Here is a 13,331-nt window from a genome sequence, read left to right as displayed (position 1 = left end):
TACTATCTCTCTTGAGAAGTGTTTTTGATTTCGTTATTCCTGATGGAAGACTCATAAATGGATTAGACTTCTGGTAGGCAAGTGCTGCATACATGACTGACATGACCTCATTGTTCATATGTATCTATATGGCATGGCTAAAAGCTGTCATCTAAAGTTCTCATCCTGTTGTAAATTTCACTAATTCAATACTCCTTCCGTGTATTAACTCGGGAGTTCATAAAGACCGATCTTCTCCCCTACGAAATGTCAAGGTTTTCATTGGTTCTCTTGTTCAAGGATGAATTTCTCGCTTCCAAACTGTCGGGTCTCCTTTTCCGCACCTACTCTTTTAGGAATCCTCCTTGTAGAGACAACAAATCACACCTCATCAAACCCCAGCTGTTTGACCTGACTCCAATAGCTAAACTCCATTCATCTATTGTCTCATCTCATGATTCGGGTATTACCAACGGCTCCTCGTCAGCCTGTTTTTGCACTTCACAATCACTGCAGAATTAAGCCCCCAATACCAAACTGCCGGATTTTGAGTGTAGAATGCTTATCGGTAAGCGCTTTCCTGGTCGGAGCACCTGTAAGCTAGCCAGTTACAACAATTGATGGGCTCTCAGAATCAAGTCTCTAATCCTCTTGCATGTGGATAAATAGCCTTGTCATGCTTGGATTATTCCCGGGCGGTAAACTCAATCAGATGCAATCACTAAGTCCAGTCTTTGCTACAGTCTCTTTCAGTCATGCATGGACATCTGTTTTACCTTGATCATACAGATGTTTAGGCGCTGGTGGAGTAAAAGTAATGTTTCGGGCAATTCAATAAACCTATCATAAATCAGACGGCTTCAACAAAATTCGGGTCAAGGTCATGAACATATCATACGAGCCGCAATTCGCCAATTGAAGTCTCACTAGCTTTTGCTCTCGGGAATGAGGCAAGATATAACTATGAGCGAAGGAACTTGTTACACCAAGAATGCAATGTTTATCAGCAGGGCAAGCATCACTCCAGCTTAAAACAATATCTCGAAAGCTCGCAAGTCTCCGCCTTCCCAAACATCAACGGTATTCAGATCAACCGGAGTTATCATCGAAAATTCACCGACGTTACAACTTGTGGCCAGTTATTATTGATTACTCACTCGGAGGTGAAGTCCGAGGAAAGCTAGTGACTACTTTGTCGCGACAAGAAACAGTTTTAAGAGACTGTATTCCGCAAATCGGTATGCTTTTTTTTTACCATCGCTCTAAAACTTCCTCCTTTTTAACTTCATCTAGTCAGGCGCCTATTTTCGGTTCAGGTTTTGGAATCCACTCGAACCTTTCACCTTTCTAGCACAAAATGACGTCTCACATACTCCGAAACACTCGATTATACACTCGCCAGCTCAATGAGCAGGAGATGGATATACTCGCAGCCTGGCTCGAGACACTCGATCCGGTTAATCCCGGTGAAGAAGCAGCTGAGATCACTGTCGTGTTACACCACTCTTTAAGACAGAACAATAGAGCCAACGCGTCATCCGGCAATCACAAAACTCCACCACAAACCTCTGTTACTTTTACTCCACCTCATCATCCTAAATCTCATACAGGATCACAAAATGGATTTGGCAACAACTCTACTAGCTATGCAGCGACGACGAGATCTGAAGGTAACAGTTCTCCTGATTGGAAGTCCAACTCCCGACAGATCAAAAGCTTCAGACCCCCTCCAATTTTTATACCTGGAATGCCAAACTTGCCACAAGTGAAAACATACAGCAACACGGAAAGTATTGATGAACGAATCTCGCCAGAGATGGCCAGAATGAAGAATTATGGTACGACTCCTGTAACGGCCATTCGTACACACTGCCCCCCATCAGTGTTATCGAACGATATGACAAAGAACGGCGTACAAAGCGTTTCGAACAGTTCTGATCCTCCAACACGTCAGAATGAAAGGTTAGACTCTAGAGTGGCAAATTGGATAAGAAATACGTCTTCAAATTCTTCTTATCTCGGACATCAATCTCAAAAGAATCCCTCCAAGGGTACTTCTACCTTACCAGCCAAGCTTCATGATCCTGCAAATGATCCTGCGATTCTAGCATTAATGACGGCAGTTGTTGAAGAGAAAAAGGTTGAAGAGGCTAGAACGTCCCCGCGTCTAATGGGGAGTTCGGAACGTGTCATCTATGCCTCTTCAAACTCAAGTACGAGCTCTCGGGATCGAAGAGTACCTGCTAGTAGTCGACCGAGAGGGTACCCATATCTCAAGAGCGACCTGCATCGAGATACTGGCAGACTCGGAATGTATCAATCCGATCTACCATTGACGTACTCTCATATTTAGCCATGCTATCAAAGGAATCTTGTGTCGACATCTTGCTTCATCATAAGACAATTTTTAAATGGATCTTACGCAAGTTCACAATTTGCACGTTCCATACATAGCATCAATACAGGAATATCTGTAGATCGGCATACTAGGAATATCCATGGGCTCGCTCTTAGTTCATCGTCACTTGTGATAACATCGGTTGTCCCCCGGAAGATTCTGTCGACAATTCCACGGCCAGCTTCCTGCATGCTGGCACAACCTTCTCGCAAAATCAAGCTTCTCATGATTTCGTTCAAACAAAGGCATCTGGATATGACCTCGAAGAAAAGGACTGAATTGTAGACCAGTACAAGTTTTTATCAGAGAAGACACAAGCACTAATTAATTTACTTGCTGCGGGAGGTTTGACGGTGTATTACTTGCTGTGCAATAAAATATAAGCGTTGGGATAGTTACGTTTTTTATCTTGTATATTTTTTTGTGTATTTAAGAAGTCTATCTGAATTTAATTTAATATCATCCATCATTTCGTATGCCATGTATGATGTACATAATTTTGGCTGAGTTTCTTTGTGAACGTTGAGTTAAGGCAGGGTTCCTCACGCTCAACGCCTAAATGATTTGATCAGCCGAATAAGGATCATAGCTATTAACGCCGAGAACGATTATTATAGGTACCAAGTGTTTGATCAATCTAGCTTCAATTAGGGAGAGCATCTTTCTCGCCGTCCCAGTAAAATAGACTCGGAGAAAAATTGGATAACTGCTTGACACTAGAGGTGACACTGAGAGGATCGAGTGAGAACAGCATGAAAAAGGTCTTTCTATCATCACTTGTAAATTGCTGTGTTCTGAGAAAAAGTGATCAATTCTTGATCCTAAGTTTAAATGTACCAAATCTCAAATGGGAACTTTTACAAATAGTATCGATCTTCCTTTTTGCTTGCCATTCTACGAGCTAGAGAGGTTATCGTCGAGCATCAATTGTGCTATCACACTCAGCCAAATGCGGAGCCTGGACAATCACTTTGAGTTGTATACCATCGGACGCGCGGGTATCTCCAGCTGTCATGTCCTGTCTTTCGTCTCCCCATCTTTTATCTGTCTACACGCGTAATTTTATGATTCTCAACAAAATTGAGGAAGCAGATGAGCTATAAGAATGAAAATTTCAACCCCACACGAAAAAGGAATGGGTCTGGGGAAATCGTGGCTTTCTCCTGAATTAAAATCCGGCTAATGAGTAGAGAGACGCTTGATACAAGCTTAAATTTAGGACTTCGCTAGTCATTACGTTTGACAGATGAGTGAAAGGGCGAGGAATTCGCAGGGACGTTCTATCATGAATAATCTACTCATAAAATAATACTCAAAGTACTTGAAACGTACAATCCAAGTAAAAATTGACGAATGGTAACTCTCGAATTGATGTTCCTTGGCTCGACATGTTCCAACTGACTAGTCATCGCAGCGTAGAAGTTAAAGGGACTAGAGCGAATTAAGAAGCACTAGCTCGAACCATAACATCATGAATTATCTGAGTAGATCTTTAGACCTAATCCATGCCAAGGAAGGTGCGATTGAGGGCAGTCCAGATAGAAATTCCTAGAATATAAATAAATATTCCCCATACCTCAAGTATGTTCATTCAGAACAATCAATCCGAAAGACCTAGACTCAAGAAGCAACATCATTAATCTTCAAGACTCCATCCAATATTATTACCGAGAACCAAGCAATGGACAATCAAAATACCTCTAGGGACACTTCGTCTACCGAAGTAATAGTTTATAAACCTATGCAATGGCGAAATTTGGCTTATACTCCGGCTACTTCAGCTCCTTCTTTGACAGCAAATACTGGTGAGTTTGAAGTTTAACCTTGTCTTCGTATTATCCCCTCCGTCGTTCCACATCAAGCTGTTGATTGAACCTCTACATGTCATTCTCTGTCTTTTATAAATTCAATCATATCATTTTACTCTAATTTTGCAGACGTTTGTGGAATAGACTTGCTGACTTCTCAACATCGTAGGCGCGAAGCAGTTGTCGCTTAACGTTGGCAGTTTCGACTCAGCATCCAAACCCCAACCTCTGAAAGGAACAATTCGACGCTGCCCCCAAAGACAGGCTGAACTGCATCGAGGTTCGCATCTCACTACCTTCAAGCAAGGTCGTCTCGTTGAAGAATCATTCTGCGAAAAATATAGACCTCTTAAAGTTATTGGTAAAGGCGGTTTCGGACTTGTATATTCCATTGAGGAGAAAGCTACAAACAAGTTATTTGCCGTCAAGATGGTATTGAAACATACAGAAAATGCACCTCTTCAACGAGAGTGGAATTTGCACAAGAAGTTGAATCATCCATCGATTCTTCGTGTTCATGATTTCTACGCATGTATAGGTGACGGTCCCGGAATGGTGATGGATTTGGGGGAGAAGACCATGTCCGATATGATTCACGAGCAAGGATACATCGAAGAGACTCGAATGAAGATGTACTTCATGGACATTTTATTGGGGCTTGAATACTTGGTAGGAACCCCGACTCAAGAAAGCCAATCTGGAAGTCGAAAAGAGTGTGCTAATTACATTTATAGAAATCTAAAAATATCTTGCATCGCGATATAAAGCCAGGAAATATGATCCTTGGGCGCGGCTCGGGTGGTCGTATGATGATAGCAGACTTCGGCTTGGTAGACCATTTGGTAGTTGGCGAAAGAATCAGGAAAACCTCAAGGTGGGCATAATATACGATACAAACTCTCAAATATTGTTTGCTAACTTTATCACAGAAAAGGAACAATGACTTGTAAGTTCTCATCCTATCCCATCTGAAATTGATATTTGAGAAGATATCAATATTTGAAGGCACATTGGTGGTCCTAGTGGATCAAAGATTTCAGTTTGATACTACCCCTATTTAAAGAGGGTCAGAACCATCGAAACCCTACCCCACCCCCGTACCTCTGTACTAGTTGGTTACCAACTGGGGCACTACACTTGCTATCGGTTCATTTACTAACTTATCAAGATATGGCACCGGAATGCTTCAGGAAGAGTCTTCATATTGATGGTTTAGGATTCGAGGTAGACATTTGGGCAGCAGGGGTCTCCCTTTTTCAATGCCTACTGGGCTATCATCCTTTTGATTCCGCTGGGCCAGCAAATGATGAGAAACAGCGGAGGAGAAACACGATATTGATGATCATAAACCCCAAAGCGGCCCTCGATTTCGAGAGCGGTCCGCTGCGTCAACCTATCAGTCAAGAAGTAGCAGATCTTTTGGGGGGAATGTTGGAAATAGACTTTGAAAAAAGATTGACAGTTGAGGACTGTCTTGAACACGAGTGGATGTCCGGATAATTTTACTTGCATGTTACATAATACAATTTGAAGAGCATATGGCTAGGCTATCGGCGTTAAAAGATATCATTTGGAAACAATAAAAAGGCCTCATTAAAGACTGGTAGATTGTGCTCGATTCTTCATATGATTTTCAACAGCTTTGAGTTTTGAACCTTACATCGTAACAACTGCAGAGAGTTGCCGCATTTGAACTGTTCATATTGGGGCTTGATATTTATCCTGATTTGTTATCCTTGGTAGGGCTGATGACCCTCAAGTACTATGAGTAGCTACCTTAGTGCTAGCCATACTTCAAAGTTGGAAGATACTCTCCTACATGCCCCTGGGTTTATGGTGCAAAGACAGTAGTGTAGAATACTGTGCAAATGGATAAATTTTGAAATATATGGGTAGGATTCTCTCAACCGATTGCAATAGCAACTCGGGAGCATTGTGAAAAGTTTTTACCACTCAACTATGAAGACGGGTGGAACTGAAATCTGAGCGACCCGAATAAAACTCAACCATTGTGCTGCAAACCATAAAATTCGTAACCGATCCTCTCATGTACCATAACACACAAAGGCAATGATGAATGTGCATCGCATCCAGCTAACCATGTTCCACTTCAGATCATATATCATATGGGGGAAGTCGCAAATATGACTCAAATCGTGAGACAAGGAAAGGCAAATTGGAGTGTTGAATTCTATCAGAAGACACTTAAATCCTGATACTTGAGAAGCGCTTTTTCAGATTAGTCCATTAGGAAGTAAATTGCTCTTTATAGACTGCAATAAAGAAGTTACTTTTGATAGTCAATATGCCATCTCGTTGGTCCCATGTCTACAATATGAAAGGGGTACGGAGTTTGGCTTATGATGAACAGAACTAGAATAATAATCAAGTACCATGATTTCAAGACATAAACATGAAAACTTTCATATATAGATTGCTAATCCACTTCATCTACCATTTCTCATGAGATGTGTCATCTGTCTTGAGCTGGAAGCATGGATAGAAATTCTCAATTGCTTAGGACAACGAAGGAGAGAACAACAATAATCATACGGAAAGTTCTTAGGCTATGTATACCAAGTATTAGAGTCAAAAGGCGCACCAACTCGGCCCAGACCGTGATCAAATAAAATCTATCATATTCCAAGGCTGTTAGATATACATCCAAATGGATTGCTGACAGGTGATTATTCATGATCCGATCCTTTTGGGTGATATTGAACCAGCCAGGAGATGATTTTGTTCCTACTGGTATATTTGAAAAGGGGTTTGAAATAAGGACGGTCGAAATTAGGAAAGCGAAGAGATATCAATCAAAGATTGTTCATGGGCGTCTTGCGTTCTTCTGAATCGAATCAGAAGGCCGACCAAAAGGTTTGATTTTGCGATTGTAAAGTTTTCCAGTGCCAGCTATCTGGCAGATACTTCTCCCATACGTACGTATATACATAAATATACACACTAGATGACTGGAAGCAGAATATCAGAAACAATGATCTGTATCGCTGGTGGATTATCACTCACTACCTCATCACTGCACATACGGCTGTCGCATTTTGATTGTCAACACGCAGAGTATACGATGCTCACCTGTGGATAGTGTGTTTATATATTTGATGTCCTCGTAAAGAGTTGTGCTTCTTCAAAGTTTTCATCGCCTAACATCGTATCTGGTTCAATCTCTTCACATACTGATTACGTCTATAATCACGTGAACATCCTCTTCAACACGTGACTCGTGTTGGTGACCTAAGTACTGGGTGTATTCCACACAATTATGATTTAAACATATTAACTGTTAAGAGGTCTACCCGTTATACCCATTATACATCATATTCAAATGGTTGACTGATTAATGAAAACGATAAGAATTGGTACCTATACCTAGGTAGTGAGTGTCCTATTTACTAAAGGGTTCTACGCGACCGTAAGCCTGAAGGCACTATAAAATTTGCGAAAATGAAAAGTGAGTATTTCTCCTAGATCCTAACGACAAATGGGAAGGATTTCGTTCGACCCTTCCTTCTGAACCACTCAATTATAACATGGTAACTCTATTGATCTCAGGTCCTCTCTGAGATTTATCCCCAATCACTCCAGTTTTCCATTGAAGTCAACATAGCCTTTTCCAGCCACGAAAGTGGCATCCCAAGTCAAAGGCTCCTCACTCGTCGCCAATTCATAGTAGAATTCTCCATGTGCTTCACCATCAATTGCGTTGCCTTTAGGCCCTCCCTCTGCCGTTCGTTCGTCCGCCCAATAAAACCTTTGATATGTCAATCCAAATTCACAATACCGTTTGATTTTCACGCACCTATATCCATCTTTCTTATACACTTCTGAAGCACTTTGGATAAGATGAGCTGCGCCAGACTTTCCAATGCCAAACGCAAGTAACGATGGGATGACTTGACGATTCAGTATATTTCCGGTGTAAATAAATGTCTTGTTAGTAGCTTCAGGAAGAGTTTTGAATCCCTCTACAGCCTCATGTGCAGCAGCATATGCTGAAGTAATGACTACATTGAGGTCTTCATTGAACTTTTCCAATGGCACAGAGAGAGGATCAGGAGTGACTGTTAACGCTGCGGCTTTTCTATTCATCAGTAGGTGTCATTGATTTGGCTTCGGTGTGTTCAATATTTCAGACTGCTTAACAATCTTGTATGAATCCATCACATGAAGCAACTTAAAAAGTTTTTATCGTTTCGAACAATCGAGTTGTAGTCTGGATCATCAAGACCCCGATCCTAGAATAGAAAGACTAACCATTATATACAACAACATTTGGAACTCCAAAGTTCTGTTTCACTTCATCAAAAATGCGTTTGATGCTTTTGGGATCAGTGAAATCGGCTTGGAGGGAAAGATCAGTCGCCTTGATGAGCTCTTCTTTAGGATTTCGTGATACAATTACGGTCTTGTATGATCCTTTTGATGAGAAAACACGAGCGATGTTGAGTCCAACATTGGGTCCACCGCCGAGAATGAGGACAATTTTCGACATGATGACTCAAGAATGGATTTGATATTAATACGAGATGTTTATATCACAGGGATGTCCTAAATCCTGGAAGTGAATATCCAAGAAGGACCTTATATGAGACTTATTGAGCTGTTGTAAGACTTCTTCGGGTTCTCTTCGAAGTTGATGGAGATAGATCTGTATGTATATACAACATTAAGAACTGCTTAGAAATATATCTGCTTACGAAGCATCGTTCAACGATGTCGTGCTTAGAAATGGATATTCCCCATAGTGTATGATTGATGTTACTCAAAGTAGTCAATGGTGATTTTATTGGCTGAGAAGGGGAGCATTTGTTAATCAGATATCCTTGTGGCTCGATATTACCATAGAAAAGTCGTTTGCTCGTTCCATAATTCTATAGATAAGTTCCCATGTATTGATTGGTACCGGCGGATTCAGATTGTTAATTTGCATGTGATGGCTTGTGGCTTGTTTTTCAATTGTAAATTCAAATTGATGACACAATCCAACTTATTAATCCTGGCACTCGCCATGAATTTCTTTTAACAGGTATTGTGGAGGGTCTCAACACGTTCTGAAGAGAATACAGTAAACAAGAACACGGAATAAATCAAGCGAGGGGAAGAAGGGGTACCTAGTGGTTAAGAAGAGAGGGTTTGAACAACATGAAGAAGTGAATTTGGAATATTCTGCCACGACGGAATGATTCACCGCTTTTCAAACATACCCGTCTAGATCATTACTCGCCACAAACAACGAATAGGACATCGCCACACCTAATGGAGGTCTTCTCTTTATCCGCTATTCGAGCACTTCATAGAGATTTTTATATAAAAGCTACACAGTAGATACACCTTTACAGCTTTGAATCTTCTTAAAGTCCATTCTTTTCAAACTCAGGCTGATTATCTGTTCGTGCCTATACAAGTAAATATGACTCAACCGAGAGGTTACCATCATTCTGTCTTACATTTTCCATTTTTACTTCGTTTCCTTGTTCGTGTGGCCTCGCAGTGGAACATAGCCGCGGTTTCCAACGTGATGTATAATTGTTGATTGGCCACACAAAATCGTAAGTTCATCAATATGCGGGGCAAAAGGTAAAGCTTTCAGTTGCCTGACATCCACTGATACCCTAAATTCTACCAAAATATGAACATCGGACGTCAAAATTGAGCGTCGGGCGATAGAACGGAATATAAGGATTTGAGGGAAGAAGCAACTTTTCGTTTCTGTTCATCCTTTTTTTCCATCTCTACTCTTCATCAAAATCTGCTATTAACATCTGATTATCGCACTCTCCTCATTATCCGTGAAATTTTCTGTAGCTGAATGCCCAGCGGAATCCCCACTCTACGACTGGTTAATACGCGTCGACAACAACCCCAGAAAATTGGGTAAAAATGGCAAGCAAACAAGAATTCCGTGTTCGAGATTTAAGCACTCGAAGTGTTTTAATCTTTCCAACTAGAGCTCAGATTGTTCGTGATATCAGAGATATCACATTACAGGTAAGATATGTGAATACATACCGTGGTTCGTTGTGCTGACGGAGTTTAGACCGGAACCAATCAAATCATCATCGATGGACTTGCTCCAACCATTGATGAACACTCCATCAAAGTTGAAGGAAATGGTTCCGCCACCATCACGGAGGTATCTGTTGATCTTCTACCTAATCGTGATGTTTACGAAGAAGTTTATTCATCCGACTCTGAGCTTGAGGAAGAAACAGATGATGATTCCTCGGACTCTGAAGATGAATCGATGAAGCTTGTCGATACCAAAATCAAGCAAGTGAACCGTTTGCTCGCCCAAGAAACCGAGAAGATTAATTCTGTTGCGAGTCGTCTGCAGATTTGTGAGGATTATGGTGCTACAGTTCGCGATAATCCCCCATCGCCCGAACAGTTCGAGAAACTCATCAAAGCATATCGCGATGAACGTGAGAAGATTTATGTTGAACACGTAGCTGCAACTGCTGCTTTGGAAGTTACGCAGGATGAAATCGTTAGATTGATGAAAGAGAAAAGCAAATTGACAAAAGCAAGAACGAAGGCACAACGGAGAGCATTCAAGCAAAAAGTTAAGCTTCAAGCGACCAGATCTCGAAAGAATGCCGAGTCGGCAAAGGAAAAATTACGTATCAAGTCAGAGAGAAGTTTGTTCTGGCCAAAGAAAGTTTATCGTGTTACTATCAGTATCGAGCCTACGAGCTCTGCCATGACATCTGGATCATCCCGTCCTAGCTCGGTAGCCAGTGACATGACCGTCAACAACTACCAAGTCTCTAGCCGTCGAGCTACGGATATCATTAGCCTCTCCATTTCTTACATTACCTATGAAGTGTCGTGGTCTCCACGCTACGATCTCAGCCTTAACACCTTGACTAGCACGGGTGTATTAGAATATGCGGCCGAGCTAAAGAATATGACTTCAGAAACGTGGCGCGATGCCAAAGTTCTTCTCTCAACTTCTCAAACATCCATCACTAGTTTTAATGAATCGATACCAACCTTACCCCCATGGAACGTGCGACTACTGAAAGGGGGGAGTAGAAACGCCGAAGCCGCTCTTTTCAGTACCAGTGAAATTGCGGCCAAGAGAACGGAATGGGCTGATAAAAATAATCAACATCTCCAGCAACCTCGATATCTCCTCTTCGGATTCGAGCCAACTAACAATATATTCGCAAACAAAGGTGGATTCCCGAGTAACAATTTGTTTGGCAACGCCCCAGCTCACCATAAACAAAATTTGTTTCCACCAGTTGCGGGATTTGGATCTACTGCACCATCTCAAGGGCCCAGCACCGGTGCTATTTTTGGATCTAACATATCATCCCAGAATCCTGCCCCTACTGGTGGCTTATTTGGGGCCCCTGCCTCATCCCAAAATCCTGTCACCAGCGGTGGTTTATTTGGTGGCTTGCGTACATCTACAGCCAACAACTCTGAGTCTGTTGCCGAGAACTCTGCCAACCAACCAGCTCACGGTAATCCTCTCCTTAGTAGCGTCCAGCCTCTCATACATTCAGAGCATAGCGCCAATGTTTCCGCGCCTGGATCAGATATCGGTGATCCTACCGGCACCTTCGAAACGCCTCTAATTCAACGTCTTCTTTCACCAAAACCCACCCTTACATTCGAAGAAGGAGCTTGGGAAGAGTCCGGCATGTCTACCACCTATGATCTCCCTGGCCTCAAAACTCTCATGCCTTCAAACTCTGTCCTCAAGCACAAGATTGCGAAAATTGAGTTTAAGAATATTGGATTTGAACACGTGGTTATACCTAAGCTTCGGACGGTTGCATTCCTCAAGGCCAAATTACGAAATTCATCGAAAATTCCATTGTTAGCAGGCCCAGTAGGATTAAATTTGGATGGCAGCTTTCTGGGTCAAGCTACCTTCCCAAGATGTTCTGTTGGTGAAAGCCTGAGTTTGAATCTTGGTGTTGATCCAGCTATCAAGGTCGTGTATAACAAGCCCGAGGTACGACGTTCGCAGAGCGGAATCTTCTCAAAAGAAGACAGCAACGTCTTCTTACGTTCTTTGTCCTTGCGCAACACGAGAATGCAACGAGGTGTCAGTCTGTTAGTTATGGATCAGGTGCCTGTTTCCGAAGAAGAGAGACTTCGAGTCGAGGTTTTAGTCCCTCGAGGTTTGAAACCTGATGGTGATAGAATTCCTACGGGCTTGAACTTGGATGATGAGATGCTTCAAGGAGGTCGGGAGCGGGAAAGAGATAGAGATAGGGAGAGAACTTCTAGTAGTGGAGGCGAGCTTGTTCGTCGAAGTAAGAAATCAGATGCATGGGGAACGGCCGATGCAGAATTGAAGAAGAGTGGAGAAGTTCTTTGGAATGTGAGGCTGGCACCGGGAGCAGGTGTTAAATTGGTGTTGCAATATGAGGCTGGATTTCCAAGTGGAGAGACGGTGGTTAATGCATAGGTGCCGGAACATGGTTGTGTTATGTTAGATAAGGCGGGAAGCTTGTTATGCTAGGATATAGCAATAGTTTATGTTGGTAGCAATTTGACAAACAAATTTCTCTAGACATGCAGTTTTCAAGGACACTCCGCCTCTCCGTCCAACACTCGTAGAATGCCCCGGCTAATAGTGCAGGACAGAGTCTTGAATCAAGCCATCAAAACAACTTGGCGAAACAAAACAACATAGAAACAAATATGGTTTTACCACTAATAGTAAAGTTACAAGATCTCGGATACGTTTACAACCGAGAAAATATCTATGTTACAAATGGAGAACGAACTGACCTTCTAATGGCCAATAGCTGAACCTTGACGGCCAGTCTTTTCTGTGTGTGGCAAAGCCCAAAGTTCAATACTTGTGCCATACTTCGATGTTACATGCTACAGTATTTACATATCGAGGCAACAGCGATATGATTGGTCCAATTCATACTTCTATCCCAACGACAGCTTGAAAATCTCCCACTCTAATGTAAGATGCATCGTACATCAAAAGACAGCTTTCGATTTTAATAGGTATGACTGAAGAACCAATGATGACCTTGGTCCTTCCACATTGTCTTCCGGTGGGCAAGTATCAACTCGCGTACCCGCGATATCCCGAAGAGCTTTTACATTGCCGAGAAAGCTTAGTATACGGCTATCAGTCGAAACAGATATAG

At 42.1% G+C, this 13,331-nt stretch overlaps 4 protein-coding genes across 4 annotated transcripts; 3 read left to right on the top strand and 1 right to left on the bottom strand.

Annotated features, from left to right (window-relative positions):
- Window positions 1–1,336: 1,336 nt before the first annotated feature.
- EAE98_008548 (uncharacterized protein) lies at window positions 1,337–2,332 on the top strand (the record flags this gene model as incomplete). The annotated part of the gene is made up of 1 exon (XM_038956171.1): window positions 1,337–2,332. One exon carries the CDS (start codon window positions 1,337–1,339, stop codon window positions 2,330–2,332), a length of 996 nt encoding a protein of 331 aa, XP_038807630.1.
- A 1,726-nt stretch (window positions 2,333–4,058) lies between these two features.
- On the top strand, window positions 4,059–5,685 carry EAE98_008547 (uncharacterized protein; the record flags this gene model as incomplete). Its single annotated transcript, XM_038956170.1, has 5 exons — window positions 4,059–4,182; window positions 4,355–4,854; window positions 4,920–5,059; window positions 5,115–5,131; window positions 5,354–5,685. 5 exons carry the CDS (start codon window positions 4,059–4,061, stop codon window positions 5,683–5,685), a joined length of 1,113 nt encoding a protein of 370 aa, XP_038807629.1.
- Window positions 5,686–7,776: 2,091 nt separating this feature from the next.
- On the bottom strand, window positions 7,777–8,692 carry EAE98_008546 (uncharacterized protein; the record flags this gene model as incomplete). The annotated part of the gene is made up of 3 exons (XM_038956169.1): window positions 7,777–7,951; window positions 8,000–8,276; window positions 8,455–8,692. 3 exons carry the CDS (start codon window positions 8,690–8,692, stop codon window positions 7,777–7,779), a joined length of 690 nt encoding a protein of 229 aa, XP_038807628.1.
- A 1,388-nt stretch (window positions 8,693–10,080) lies between these two features.
- EAE98_008545 (uncharacterized protein) lies at window positions 10,081–12,628 on the top strand (the record flags this gene model as incomplete). The annotated part of the gene is made up of 2 exons (XM_038956168.1): window positions 10,081–10,188; window positions 10,238–12,628. The coding sequence occupies 2 exons, from the start codon at window positions 10,081–10,083 to the stop codon at window positions 12,626–12,628; spliced, it is 2,499 nt and encodes an 832-aa protein (XP_038807627.1).
- Window positions 12,629–13,331: the final 703 nt, after the last annotated feature.

This window comes from Botrytis deweyae (assembly GCF_014898535.1).
Source record: "Botrytis deweyae strain B1 chromosome Unknown BDEW_022, whole genome shotgun sequence".
Classification (NCBI taxonomy): Eukaryota; Fungi; Ascomycota; class Leotiomycetes; order Helotiales; family Sclerotiniaceae; genus Botrytis; species Botrytis deweyae.
Note: the sequence above shows the minus strand (reverse complement) of the source record. Positions and strands in the feature narration are given on the sequence as shown.